The sequence below is a fragment of the Haliotis cracherodii genome, unplaced genomic scaffold (assembly GCF_022045235.1).
Source record: "Haliotis cracherodii isolate W230 unplaced genomic scaffold, xgHalCrac1.p SCAF_14, whole genome shotgun sequence".
In the NCBI taxonomy this organism is placed as follows: Eukaryota; Metazoa; Mollusca; class Gastropoda; order Lepetellida; family Haliotidae; genus Haliotis; species Haliotis cracherodii.
Genome location: NW_027266269.1, coordinates 18074886 through 18089836, shown reverse-complemented (window position 1 = coordinate 18089836; position 14951 = coordinate 18074886). Strand labels below are relative to the sequence as shown.

The 14951-nt window shown below is 37.2% G+C and overlaps 1 protein-coding gene across 1 annotated transcript in view; it reads right to left on the bottom strand.

The window, feature by feature from the left end:
* The window catches only part of LOC139460257 (apicoplast pyruvate carrier 1-like), a 31009-nt gene extending 27414 nt beyond the window's left edge, over window positions 1-3595 (bottom strand). The window contains 2 exon segments of the mRNA XM_071241765.1: window positions 2467-2656; window positions 3487-3595. Of these exon segments, the coding sequence (XP_071097866.1) occupies window positions 2467-2656; window positions 3487-3595 (299 nt within the window).
* Window positions 3596-14951: the final 11356 nt, after the last annotated feature.

Sequence of the window (14951 nt, the reverse complement as noted above, 5' to 3'; positions counted from 1 at the left end):
TGATCGATTTGACCCTTGGCAGGTTAAGATACTGGAACATGGTCCCTTAGTTGTAATATTTCCTCAGATAACAATTTCCAATCCTTGATATGTGGCATGTAACGCGCTAAATTATTTCTGAAACATTTTCACCATGTTAATGATAATAAGACATATCAGCTAAACGATCCCGAAGGATGTGTTTGTGATGTATTACATAAAGCTATTGATTAATGAAAGATACCTGCCCTACCACTGGCATCCGTCACAAATACATTCAAAGGAAATTCTAATGTTCACTTGAACATCCACGGGGAACTATTATACAAGTCAAAATAGGGAATTGAACGGGTCCTCATTTTGGTCACTGATGCGTCAAATTGGGACATTTAGTGGACATGTCTACTATAAAACGAGTTGAAAGCTTCACTAAGGCCGTGAATGGTGTGATTATGATCACCAAAGTTTTGAGTCGTATGACGCTGTATGTAATCGTCGTCGATTGCACCTCAAAACTTGTTAAATGTAGACACCAAATACTGTAGCGGCTGCAATATTGCTCAACATCAATGGAAAATTGACTGTTGGAAAGTTGAGGTCACCCCTCTTGCCTCTTGGGGATAGTTTATTGCCATTCTGAATATTTGTGCATAACTTTAAACATGAAACCTAGTTCACGTGCGGACATCAGTGAAAGGGAAGGGTATCGATGTAAGCTTAAGTTAATTTCCTGGCCAAATTCCCTTGTTCCGAGTGTGCCAATTATGGCAGAAATTCAGATTCATTTATACATGTATGTATATAACCAGTAAGGAGGACATAGCCAGTAGCACCACAGGAAATGTTTCCCTTAAGGGGCATTGACACGGTACAACTAGTTGTATACAAAGTGTTGCATGCAGTGGGTTGTACTACACAACATATTTCCATGCGACAAGTTGCACGCTTACAGACATCAAAATCCCGTGGTACTTACACGTTGATTAGTATACAGACATGGCGACTCCGATTCGTGTCGGTAACTTTTCAGTATCCAGCGTGTCATCATACATTTCAAGAACCTTACTCACACAATGACGTTATAGACTTGGACTGGGGACACGTGCCCTCCGCGCTGAAAGTGTTTTTGTTTACAGTTGTATAATTTTCAGCAATTTTAATTCAGATCCCGGGTGAACCCCCAATTTACGTTGAGATGAGAATTCCAAATTGAAACACAAAGATCAACTAAGGAACCTATTCGTACAGAAGTAATTTGTGAAATCACCGACGACTACACGAGATCAATGAGCAGTGAACAAAGTATATTGAAACAGACAGGTTTAGGCTTACACTCAAACACCACAATACAATGGGTCAAATAGGTGGCAGAAGCAAGTAAAGACCCTACCCTTCAATATATGGCAGTGCATTCACGGATGTCAAAAATGTTGAATGTCTTGAAAGCGTCCTATCTGTTCTTGAATCCAGACTAGTGTTGGAATCTGGCAGGAAGTCGGTGTTTTCAGATAGGTATCCAATCCTACCTTGGAAAGTACATAAGACGCATGTCAGGTCGTAAAAGGCATCGACTCGCCATCGAGTCGCTCTTATATAGGTACAACCAGCTTTCCAGAAACTGTCCAGTCGCGAAATTTATATCGCGATCAAGCTTGTGATGTATGTTTACAAATATGCAGGGGTGGTAGCAATGACCACACTTCACGTTAAAATCTGGCAATGACATCACTGGAAAGTCTTGTGCGTGTCTCTTCGACCGCAGTCAATCACAAATGCTGCATCAACAATTCTTAGCCTATTTTCACAATCTTTGAGTGGCATTAAAAAGTTTGATATATAACTATTGACAAGAAAGTATGGATGATCAATTTCTTTGCAGTGATTTTTCGGTGTATATTTGTACACAGCTATGAATAAGAAATGTAGCTACAGTTGTAATAAACAAGTTGATCTTTCATAATATCTTTAATATTTTTTTTTTCTAAATCCAGATACCGAGTGCGGCGTTAAACAACAAACATTCACCCGAATATAATATATGCAATAACGTCGGGACATCAAGTCACTCGGGGAAGATAATCAGTAGTCAACATCTGACAGAATATACATTATTTTCAATATTACACATCTTCTGATATACCCCACGGATCAAATCTGTGCACAGGTTACAGCCGTTCCTACACCCAGACCTACACTACTGCTCTAAATACGAAACTAAACACTTCTTAATCGCCGGAAGATTCCGGAAACGTTCTGCGGAACTGAAATAGTCATGTCTTATTTTTTTCTGAATGAATGTGTAACATGTTCGGAACTACCTTAGTGGGTACCGCCCCAAAACTAGAGGTAACTACTTGTGAGCAGTAGTGTAAGTATATGTATACAGAGAAATAATATGGCAATTTTGGGGGTTAACAGCAAAACCATCTGTCATTTGCGTTATCAGTTAAAGGTTAAGCAATTTCTAGTCAAAACAGCTAAGGTTACCTGAAAGTCCACGAGCCAAAGAGCACACAGTATTTGGGATGAATCCGTTGTTCCAGCAACCCCAAGATAGGTATTGCCCCCGCCATAGACATAGCCTGGGCAGTTGATATCCATATGGTCTGTGTGTAGCGCACGCTGGAGTTCTCCTCTCCCCCTCGCAGGTAGGAGGTAACGTATGGGTTCATATTCCCTGTCAGTAAACATCATTAAGTGAATGGGCGCTCTGTTATCACTAGTAAAATACTGAACGTGTTTTACAGTATAAACGATCATGAACTTTATCATTTACAATGCAGTCAATTTGAGGTTATATGAGGTAAAACAACAAGTGCCATCTTTTTTAACGTCTTTCATTACAGGAATCAAACCACCGACTTTCTGCTTTCAAGGCAGACGCCCTATCCACAAGACCACGGAGCAATTTGAGATAAAAGACAATACTCCAACAAACAAAAACATTTTGCTATATCAAGTATTCGAATATATACAATATATACGTTATATTCTGGAGTCGAATAATGACTATATGTGTGGTATTTTCAGTATTCGAATAACTAATGTATTTACGCTTTATCCAATATTCGAATAATTATTACATTTACATTATATCCAGTATTTGAATAATTACTATATTAATGTTAGATCCAGTATTCGAATTATTTCTATATTTACGATTAGTGATCCCTTTGAGTTAGTTATAACTGTAGTTTACTGTATTTGCGTTATATCCAGAATTCAAATAATTGCTTTTTCTAAGCTTTATGAGAAGAGGAATCGTGCAATCTCATCAAGTCGGCTTTTGAATAACGAGTTTGCAAAATAATCATAAATCTAGATTTTTTCTTTCGATAACATGAAATATAACCTGCCCATACAAGCTTCAGAAGCTCCTAATTGGAGAACGTGATCTGGCATCTTGCTAACAGCATTGCTATTTTTGAAACCGTTGATGTAATTAATAATATAAAAGCACTATGCAGGATGCTATAGCAAATCGTTAATTTACTTAAAGTCTCTTACTGAAAACATAGGTGGTGCTGAGGGTCAAGTGGACGAGAAACCCGCCCAGAACAGTTACCATCCCTCTCACAGGCCATCTTGACAGACTGAAACAGGCACTGTCCGCCATCGTGTTTGTGAACTGAACATCGTCGACTAGTAATTTCTTCCTGCTCTCTGCTTTCACACACGACTGAAGCCTGAACATTGCAAAGTCCACGGTCATTACTCGCAGGGCCTTCAATACAATTAACTGCTCTACATGACAGATACACGCATTCTATTATCAGCATACAAGTTTTATATTTGTTATATTAGTACTTAGTCAGTTTGTCCATTTTCAGCTAACTGAATGTTTATTGAGGTTATCAGTTTATTTACTTCTCCACTAAAAGAAAATAATCCCGTGGCGATTCCAGATTGTCCCCAGCAACCTATGTTAGGCGTGTCATGTTAGCCGCTGGGGAAAGAAAGGGCATAGTGGTAGTAACAGATAACAGACGCCATTGTTCACAACTCATTGTTCTGAGAGGAATGCACGGATATCCATTCTTCAACGAAAGTACAAATGGACAACGTCATGAGGTGACTTAGGCGTTAGATCCTGCTGAAAGAGTAAATTATTGCAAACGGAGAGAGGCTGGTTTTCAGCTCTAATGCTTATATCACATCCTGTTGATTATTTGCCTTGATTGTCAGTGGGAGCAAATTATTGAAGCGTTAGTAAAATTGAGTGCTGTCGTCGGCAGCGAGTAAGTTGAATATAGAGTTACAGCCCCTTGTGGTTTACAGACATGGCACGCTGGATTGTTCGAGATGTTTCTGCATGTAATAGTTTCTAGAAGGCTGACTGTACCGATACAACTGCGACAAAAATTCGATTCGAGGCCCATTTCGAAGCTTTTTCAAACCTGAAGCGTCATATTTACTCTGCAAGTTCGGATTGGATACCTATCCGAAAACGACGAATTCCTGCCACCTTCCAACACTGCTCTGGATTCAAGAGCAGAGACAAGCCTGTTTCATGACATCCATTATTTTTTGAATGATATCATATGGTAAAGAGATTATTACACTCGTGTGTTTGCGTATCGTATATGGCTTCTTTTAGGAGTAGGACATATTCCTTCTATATGATATTTACGACATGGAAACAGAATCGACAAATAATCTTTATTGCAGATTTCCTGTATTATGACACGAACAAGACAAAAGAACATAATCATCCCAAATGCTAAAACCGCTTCCTGTTTTATTACAGGAATAAGAAACTCACTTGAGGGTCAAAATCTCTGCTCAGTTCCTCCAACTCCTTGGTTGAGACCTGAGTCATCAGATCGTCGAGGTCCTCCAACTCCTTGGTTGTGAGCTGAGTCAGGAGATCGTCGAGGTCCTCCAACTCGATGTCCGGGACTTCCTTGTCCTTGTCCTTTTGCAGAATAGCCGACATCGCAGAGGTCAGGTCTGCAACATACAACACATCATGTTATACATATTTATACAGTGCAAATATCACACAATTCCCCGTACAGAATGTGTGGAGAAAGATGTATTGAATGAAATACATATCAACGAGGTAGTTGTGTGTTATTGTACAATAAGTCGTTTATTTCTTATATGAGATATCAACATTATGTACAGCCTCTTATTGATGTTGAAAAAATGTACACGCTTCAATATAAATATTTACCCATATTTTAATGATGATGACTCCCTGAATAGAATCCGACCTCGGCAATGTCCATTTTATGAACAGGTGGGTTAAGTTTGTATTTCCCGTTTGTATTTCACGTAGATTATCAGTACCTTTCCTCCCAATACCTTTCGTCATATCTCTCCCACTTTTGGATGCGATCGTTCGACCACTGCGTTTATCTGCGTTACCCAGCTACAGCTATGAGGTACAACTCACTATACACTTACCTCTAAAAAATGACGTCGTCCAATATGTGACGTCATCAATATGCGAATCTCTAGAAATGACGTCATGATGGAAGAATGTTTTATCGTGAAAAAAACAACGTTTCGTTCTTCATTCATCTGTGCGATTAATCGCGTAACTATGTTATATATGACATTAAGAGTATCTTGAACAACCCTAGACAATAATAATAATACCAATATTTATGTTGTTAGTTTGTATATATGTGGGACACTGTTCCCACGTACGTCATATGTGTGTTTGATACATTTGTTCGTAAATAATTACGTTAATGATAATTATGTTTTGACATTCATTCATTCATTCATTCATTCATTTATTCAACCCCGGACCTTCCGCTCTCCAGGCGGACGCTCTACCACTAGACCACTGAGGCGGTCAGACACTAAATAGAGATTATTAGTCGGCTGTGTTTCCGAATCGTAAATGTCATATATTATTAATAACAACTGTATAATGCGACCATTTGACGAGTGTAATACATATTTTTATCCCTGATATCCACGATGCGGACGCACACTAAGGTAATACTCTTTTTATCAAACAATGTCATTCTTAAATCAAAGTATAAGACATATTGCTATCCACTATTGTAACTTTAGAAACCACGAAAGAATTTACAGTGGACAGCCCCATTTATGATATTGGATTAAATGTTTGTTTACATTAGCACTCACACATTGGTAAATCAATAACTAATCAATATGGAAATGTTGTGCATTAGTTTTTTGAGGAAATATCGTTGGATGAAACTAAAACTAGTTTCTTCTAGGTGACATAATTTGCATATTTATCGGATCGTGATACCCAGTTCGTTGGATTAGTTTGTAGCTTCAATAATATTAAGCATTTAATAATGATAAACATTCTTAAGTTCCTTTCTCAGTTTAAATTTAAAAAACACGCACATTTATGTATCAGTACCACTAAATACACACAATACAATTTATTCTTAATCTCCAACCAGTTCTCTGGTTTTGGTAAGGATTGCTTGGTGTGCTTGTTATTTTCCCTGTCCTCTGAACTTTGTTCTCATCTTCACTGATGTCACTTGTCTTAGGAGAATTTGATCGAATATCTCATTTCATTATGTTGTATTTGATGAGTTCTGACAACACTATACAAACTCTTCCTCAGATATCTTGCCATCAGCTAGTGCTGTTGAGATATGATCCTCAATGCTATTTAACTATGGTTCAACCAGTACGCGAATACTATCATGGTTTAATGCTTCCGTTTGCATCTGGCTAGAAATACATTTAAGAGCTATAACTGTAGTTAGAAATAAACCAACGTCAGCTGCGCCAATCCCCATGCTAGTTACTATAACTGCAGTGTCAACTCCATCAAGTGCATTTACAGGTTAATAAGTCGTCCAGCATTCAAAGATATAAGTTTTAATTTGGTGACTGAGTTCAGTGACGTATTAAACAACTCGGATACTATAGCTCAGTGCGCTACACTTTATATTGAAGTCTAGCTTGGGGGTGCTCCAGAAAATGTCCTCATTGTATTACAGTGTCTACGAATGGCTTAAAAACATGAAGTCAACATTGCAGTATTTGTGCACACCCAGGAACAAACACGCTGTGGTATGTCGTTCAAATTATCTTGATCTATTGATGATGCTGTTGCACTAAGTGCGCACTGTTTGAAGAACCTTAGTTTTGCTTGTGAGCTGTAAGAAGTAATTCATTATGAACAAGGTTGATACCATCACAACGCCCAGCTATTGTAGAGTCTGGGTATTCATGAGATCAATATCTGGAGAGCCATGCAGTCGCAGTATTCCTTTACTATCTATTGTAAACTTGGAATAGACAAGGCCAATAGAAACAACAAAGATATAATAACTGAATCGAGTTCATCATTAGATACAACATTTCAACAGATCCAAGAAGGTTTGGAGTGAATGACTAATAGAAGTTCAGGTTGGATAGTGGATAGAATTGAGACTTTATGTTTAGATACAGCAAATTATATACCTTTGAAAGGTGGATTTCCTCATATAGATTTATCCCCATATTTTTAGAAAAACAAGCCTTCATTAACGTTGAGATGAGAATGATGATAATACCTATTTAAGATGGACATTAAGATCTCCCTTAATTCCTGTAGATTCTAAAAAGAATAAAGATATACCTTCGTCCTATCCCAAAATGATAGACTCAACCTTGAAGGCATAGATACATCTGCATCTAAAGAAAAATACGACAGCTTTAAATGTTTTCGGACATTCTAAAGGAACTGTTGTACACAAGATAAGCTCTGTCCCAGAAAAACATTCCCAGAATCAATTTTTATTTCTGGTGGAAAAAGATGGTAGATATCATTATACATGATGAAAGGGTTTAAGCAGACTATTATATGATGAAAAAACTCTTAAGGGACAAAATATTTCGGTGAACGATGTCCGCATGGATACAGTAGACAGGATCTTTTGGAAGAAGAAGACTTTAGAGGTATTGGGCAGACTGCTATCAGGAGCGATATGCCAAAGGAAGTTACAGTCTATTAACGTTTGATCATTATTGTAAGCAAATGCCAGTACCATACATAATTTAAGCTGACGTTGAAGTTTTTATGACACAGATTGAAAGTACTGAACATAGTACTAACTGCAGTTATACACATAAAACTCATGAACATATGGCTTGCGGGTTTGGATATAGAGTTGTAAGACATGATGGTGAAACAAATGCTTTTGTGATTTACAGAGGTCCTGGTGCAGCGGAAAAGTTCCTAGAAGAGAGAATAATCAGTGAAAAATTATCGCAATACAAATCCATATTTGTTTCTTTGTTTGTTTGCTGTTTAACGCCGCACTCAGCAATATTCCTGCGGTCTGCAAATAATCCCAGTGGTTGATATCATGAGATTCGATCTACGCAATTAGGATATGATGACATGCATCAACCAAGTCAGTGAGTCTGACTACCCGACCCCGCTAGTAACCGCAAATGACAAGCATGGGTTGCTGAAGAGCTATTCATAATCTCAGAGGGTATAATTTTCATCTCATCATGCAAGCTATCACAAAGACTGATGGCGGTTTAATATGTATTTCTAATTATTTCGAAAGATATATATCATTCTCTTTGACTAAAAGTATACATTATACAGACAAGTATGAATGGGAAAGATAGAACAAAACATAGTAACTTAGATATCATACAGTTTCAGTTATCTTCTCTGGAAAGTTTAGCTAAAGCAAACGATCCTAATGACTTTGCTATAACAGATCAATATACTGATCAGTTAACTCGACATTTGTTGCTGAGAAAGGGTATATATCCTTACAAAACTATGGATGATTGTTTTAAATTTGATGAAACTAAATAATAACATTCTATGGTGACTTAACAAAATCTAAAATAACTAATGCTGATTATAAACATGCTCTTAATGTGAGGGATATATTAAGCTGTAAGAATTAAGGTGTTTATCATGATCTATAATTTTAAAAATGATGTACTAGTACTCGCTGATGTAACTGAGGTATTTAGAAAGACCTGTTTAAATCAATGTGGCTTGGATCCAGTATGGTACTTTTCCAGTCGTGGACTGTCGTGGGATGCATTGTTAAAAAGGATTAATATAGAACTGAACCTACTTACTGATTATGATATGCACTTGTTCCTTGAGAAAGGATTGAGAGGAGATAAAGGGTACATACTAGAAATTGACTTAGAATACCCCACAAATTAACATAAACACCCTAATAGTTATCCGCAAGCTCCTGGAAGGTTAATGGTTAATAGAGATAGGATGTCTGAATATCAACATAAATTGATGGGAAAGACAATGTAAGCTAATCTAGAGAAACTCGATCCAAACAGAATGGATAAGGCAAAATATATAGTCCAAGATTGAAATCTCCAGGTAAATCTATCATAAGGTATCAACAAAGAAAACACATAGAGTTCTGAAGTGTGATCAAGACCCTTGAATGTAACCCTATACTAGGGCTGGTCAAAAAGTTGTCAGCCTAACAAACAAAACCAAGAATTGTGAAAGTGTTTTTAATTTTATTTTTCAATTTCCCTGCTTTTCAATATATTTCTCACATCAGTAGTGAAGCTTTTCAACTCCATTCAGGAAAAGGTTTTCTGAAGCCACCCTGCAATAACCATTCACGGCAGCTTTGAGGTCATCGTTGTCGTCACAATAATTCCCACGAAGGTATTCTTATAGTTTAGGAAAGAGGTGGAAATCACTTGAATCTCACATACCATGACGCAAATCAGCATATTAGGCACCGGTAACAATCGTTTGACTTTCCAAGTAATTAACAAGGATCTGTGCATCACAGAATAAAGCGGCCATAACCTTCTCACTGATCTTGAAGACTTTAAATTTGGTGCCGGAGATGTGGAATGGTGCCATTCCATGGACTGACGCTTTGACTCGGGATCATAGTGGTAGACCCATGTTTCTTCACCCGTTACTAATCTCTTTTTGCATTTGATGAAATCCTCCTCAATTAGCTCTAAATTTTCTCTGGCAATGTCAGTTCTTTTTTCCTTAAAGGGGCACTGATCTAACGCAATTCCCCGGGACTGGTTGTTGCCTTTGTTATTGTTTTATCCCAGTGAGTACCCGGATGTATAGCAGAAATCTAGACTAGTTCGCGACCTCTGCTGCGCCATTCGTAAGCGCATTAGTCACTTTTGTGGGTAGTAATAAAGGGCGTATGGTCACATTGATCAACAAAATGAAATACAGTTTTCGAAATAATAAGGAAATGTAGGTATCTTTGTGGGTAGCATCGGTAATGGTGACGAAGTTTTGATAAGTCACTTGCTTGGTAATTTTGCGATTTTCGTTTATACTATTTCGACTTGCAACACAAAGTAAATATTTCACCTGAGCATTGCTTTTTTTTATAGTGTGTATATTTTTTTACTGTCAAAATGTGTAACAAATTTATTAAACGTCTAAATATTCAGTTATTTTACAAAGTAACTGAAAAACATTTCCATCTGTATCATTATGATAACGAATTCCAAACATTTTTATGTTTTATGTCATCACCAAGAGACTGAAAATGTTACGTTGAAAAGTATATTTCTATGTTGTTTGGCTTCTAATCCTACATAATAATCCGTTGTGATGTTTGTAGGCCCTTTTGATCGTCTTAATCAATCTGGACAGATTTTTTAGTCAAAATGACAGAAAGATTTACACATTTTATAACTTGCCTGAGAGAATCTCATTTTACAAATTTACGGTAATTTATACACGCTTACAAAGGAAAAGACCTGTGAAAACAACGTCTATCGAGCATTGAAGAATTTCCCAACCAAGACGTAGAGAAACAAGAACGAATCGGTTCAAATGAAGGAAAACAAAATGCAAATATCATAATTACAACCTACCAAATTTATGTGTATAAATTTTAGGCAGCTTCCTTGTTCGAGGAATGTATCCAGGAATATCCACACAAAGGAACAATCTCCCACTCATCTGCAGGTGTACACAGAAACTTATTCGATGTCACGTGTATCTGCAACAATCAAATATTTTAATAAAAGATATATATCGTTTCGGGATATTATAACCCGTGTTCGTTTCTCAACTGATCACTTGGATTGTTTCAGGTGTTTCACATACGTGTCAAGTCTCAAGGGTCGGCTGAGAAAGCCCACGTGACAACTATTTTCATAACGTCCACGGTTCCTAAAAAATCCATTGAGTGATTGATAACAATAATCAATCAATCAACGTATTATCAGTTAACCCTTTGAACAAAGTATGTTGTTTTTACATCGGCACTTCACGCCATGATATGAGTGTATTCCCTTTGTTTTAGTAAACCTAGACATGTAAACACTCACTTGTGACATATCCACTGTGCAAGATAACAGTGATTAATCCATCAACGTATTTTCTGTTAATCCTTTGATGACTAGGAACGATCCACTGATTTACAAAAAAAAAAGTAAATCAACTGATCATTCATCTCTTGCTGGGCTGCCACGTGCATATTACATAACACACATTTCACCTCACTTCAAACCTGGATTTAGATTGAATAATTACCCCAGACACAATAAATGCCAAATGGGAACCTTTGTCAGGTAATCTAAGTGGTGCTACCACTAATTGTACCTGTAAAAATTCATTAACTGATCATCAAGTGAATGACGACAAATACACAGGGTAGGGTTATACGAGAAAACGTGGATGACAACAAGGGAGTAGTAATCGTATTACCGACGCAATCCGAAATCCGAAAATGCTTTCACTGTATGGATACTTTTTTTAGTATTATAAACAATAGTCATCTGGGGTATTTCCAAATGACGACATCCGCTGAGCTCTTCCGTTCTTTTTGTCTGTTTGTTTAGGCTGAAGAAATTAATTAAAATGCGCCCTTTGTCGAATTCTTTATAGATCACAGTTAACCAATCAGTGTTTATGCAAAAATGCGTAAAACAAATATTGCCTCCAGCCTCCAAGTTTATTTAGCAGTCCTTGCAGACGGTACCCCAGTCTCTGGTCACGCTCAGTTGCGTTGCGTATCATCCGGATACTCACGGGGAAAAAAACAATAACAAAGGCAACAACCAGTCCGGGGAATTGCGTTAGATCAGTGCCCCTTTAAGATCAGAGTTTAGAAACTTTGGCACCCGACGAGCAGTTATCTAATTCATCTGTAAATGTTCATGAATAGAAGTTGCTATGGATTGATGGCTTACACCTGTGTCTTCTTAAAGTTTAGAACTTGTTGACCTGCACCCGTATAGTGTTTTCACAGATTTAAGAAGGAAGGCTACAAGTGACTTCGAAAAAAACCTATATACGCTCATGAATAACTAAGTATTTGGTATATAATTATGGAGAATCTACGGAAGGGTGTTGATGTTAAATTGGTCTGAATTCATCAGGAAGAAAGGCTTAGGAAACTAATAGCTCGTCCAGCTTTTAAGAGAAGTAAGATATTTGATGATGACTAGTACTTGGTGACATTAAACAGAGTAATATAAAATTCAACAGACCAGTATTTTTTGGCATGAGTATTCATGACTTGTCAAAACACTTGATAAATTACTTTCATTACAATGAACTTAAGAGGCCATGTGGTGATAGATGTGTGGTGTTATACAGATGTGACTTTTTGTTAAAGGGAATACAAACTGATGATATATATAAATATATGGCAGAACAAATAGATATATATGATACAAGCAATTAACCAAAACATAATCAATTGCACGGCACAGTAAATAAAATAGGTAAGATGAAGGATGAGTGCGCTGGAAGTTCTATTGACGAGTACGTTGGATTATATAAGGCCGAAGCTGTAATCTTTAAAGAAGTCTGATAACGATGATATTAGAAAAGCTAAAGGTGGGTAGAAGTATGTAGTGAAAGAGCATATAGAAATGAACATTATGAAGAGGCATTGTTCAACAGTTGAACATTCAAACATGCGATGAATACTTTATGGAGTGACACACACAGTATTTATGGACTAAGAATTAATAAGACATCATTACCTATGCATATGGTTACTTGAAGAGGTAATACTGTGTCACAGGGAACTATAGACAACTCTTCTCGTACAAATCCTCTGCCTGGCCCATCTTAAAATAATATTAAAAGGCCCACCTTCTTTCATAACCAATCGACTACTGTTATGTATCTCAAGAGACCAAACTAGATCAGTTGCACGGCGTTGACTTCCTTCACCGGTCTGGTATAAATATCTTACACTTGCTCCATCTGGAAGTTTTTGTTCTTTACCTCTCCGTGGGGCTGAAGATTCAGAAGACAAAGAATTCATTTTAACAGCACCGGATGGTTTTATTTAATTACCAGTTAACCGTTTTACTTAATTATTTAGCGCTGATACAACAGCTGATAATCGTGTCATTCATTCCGTTGACTTTTTGTCAGTCATCACCATCTCCTGAGCATATTGATATTCAAACAAAGTCAGGTTTACTCTTTCAACAACAGCTTGGCTACGATGGGCCTCTTTTTCACAACGCCTGGTTGTAACTATTTTAATTAAAAGTTTAGTTACTGATCCCATAAACTCGCGTCCAGAATCTACTTGAAATAACTTAGGCCAATTTGAGGGTCTACATTTAAATATGTGATCCATAGCATTAGCTACTTGAAACTTTTGAGGTTAATGGTTCAGCCTCTTCGTATCGACTAGCTACATTTACTACAATGTAAGCATATGTAAGCATATGTTTTGCATCTTACCTTATAACGTGGAAGAAACACGAGGTCAGCCTGATGAACTTCATAAGCAATGGAAATATTAAGTTTTTGTCCTCGGTATATCGTGAGGCTGGCAAGTATATTTCTATGGCTCCTTTACCTTTCCAATATCCTCGCGGGCTATAGTAAATTTTATTAATTAATATTGATGTTCCTTTAATACACCGAACAATTTCCATTGAGATAAATGTTCCCATAAGTGTATAACAATGAACGATTACAAGCCAACAAAAGAAGAACTTAAAAAAGGAGCCGAAGCATTTATGCACCGAGACAAACTTATCAAATGGCAAGAATTTTCGAAAGGCAAATATCTTATCATGGATGTCAAGCCATCGTAAATATGGTTATCATTTATTTCTTTACAGTTGTGAAAAAGAAAAAGCGTATTCAATCTGGTCTACTTGTAAAATGATCAAAGAAATGTTGAATATAAATATGTCCGAAATAATAGTATGCGTATGAGTAAACATAATAGAGAATATTTTCATTACAATTTGGTTTAAAGGTTACTTATATAATACCAACATGGTAATATAGATTTTCAAATGCTATCTTGTTGTACCACAGAAGGTTTTTAAAGGTTAGCGTCCCGCCGTATCATCATATACATTTATGTGGATTGGCGTCGTACCCCCACCATCTAAAAAAGTTCACAGAACAGGGGAGGCATAAAGCACGCCAAGCATGTAAAATAGTTCATTTCCTAATTCAATCCCTTACAACGCCCTAAACAATTCCAAGAAGAAATTAAACCTGATGCGACACAAGTAAATGTTCAAACTTACCGGACAGTTTGAAAGTTTAGTTGTTCATCTGAATCGTTGTATAATTCTTTAAACAAAGACAAGCCAGGAGAGAGGTAATTCCACCAGACAATTAGAAACACGTTAGGCTCACATCTATGAGATCTGACTATGATGTAAAGTACAAGCCACCCACTGCAAAAGCAATACTGTATTGAGTATTGAGGCTCTCAATCCGTAGGGCAGCAACGCGTAACTTACACAATTAATTCAGTCATGTTCACCAGTCTGTGATATTGGATATGGTGACACTCAGTATGGTCACACATAATTGTAATTACTGGAGCCCCATGTCAGTCTCCTTTTTCAACCAGCATGTCACTTGATCCCCATGTTAGTTTGCTCTTTCAACCTGCGTGTCACTTGATCCCCATGTTAGTCTGCTCTTTCAACCAGCATGTCACTTGATCCCCATATTAGTCTGCTCTTTCAACCAGCATGTCACTTGATCCCCATGTTAGTCTGCTCTTTCAACCAGCATGTCACTTGATCCCCATGTT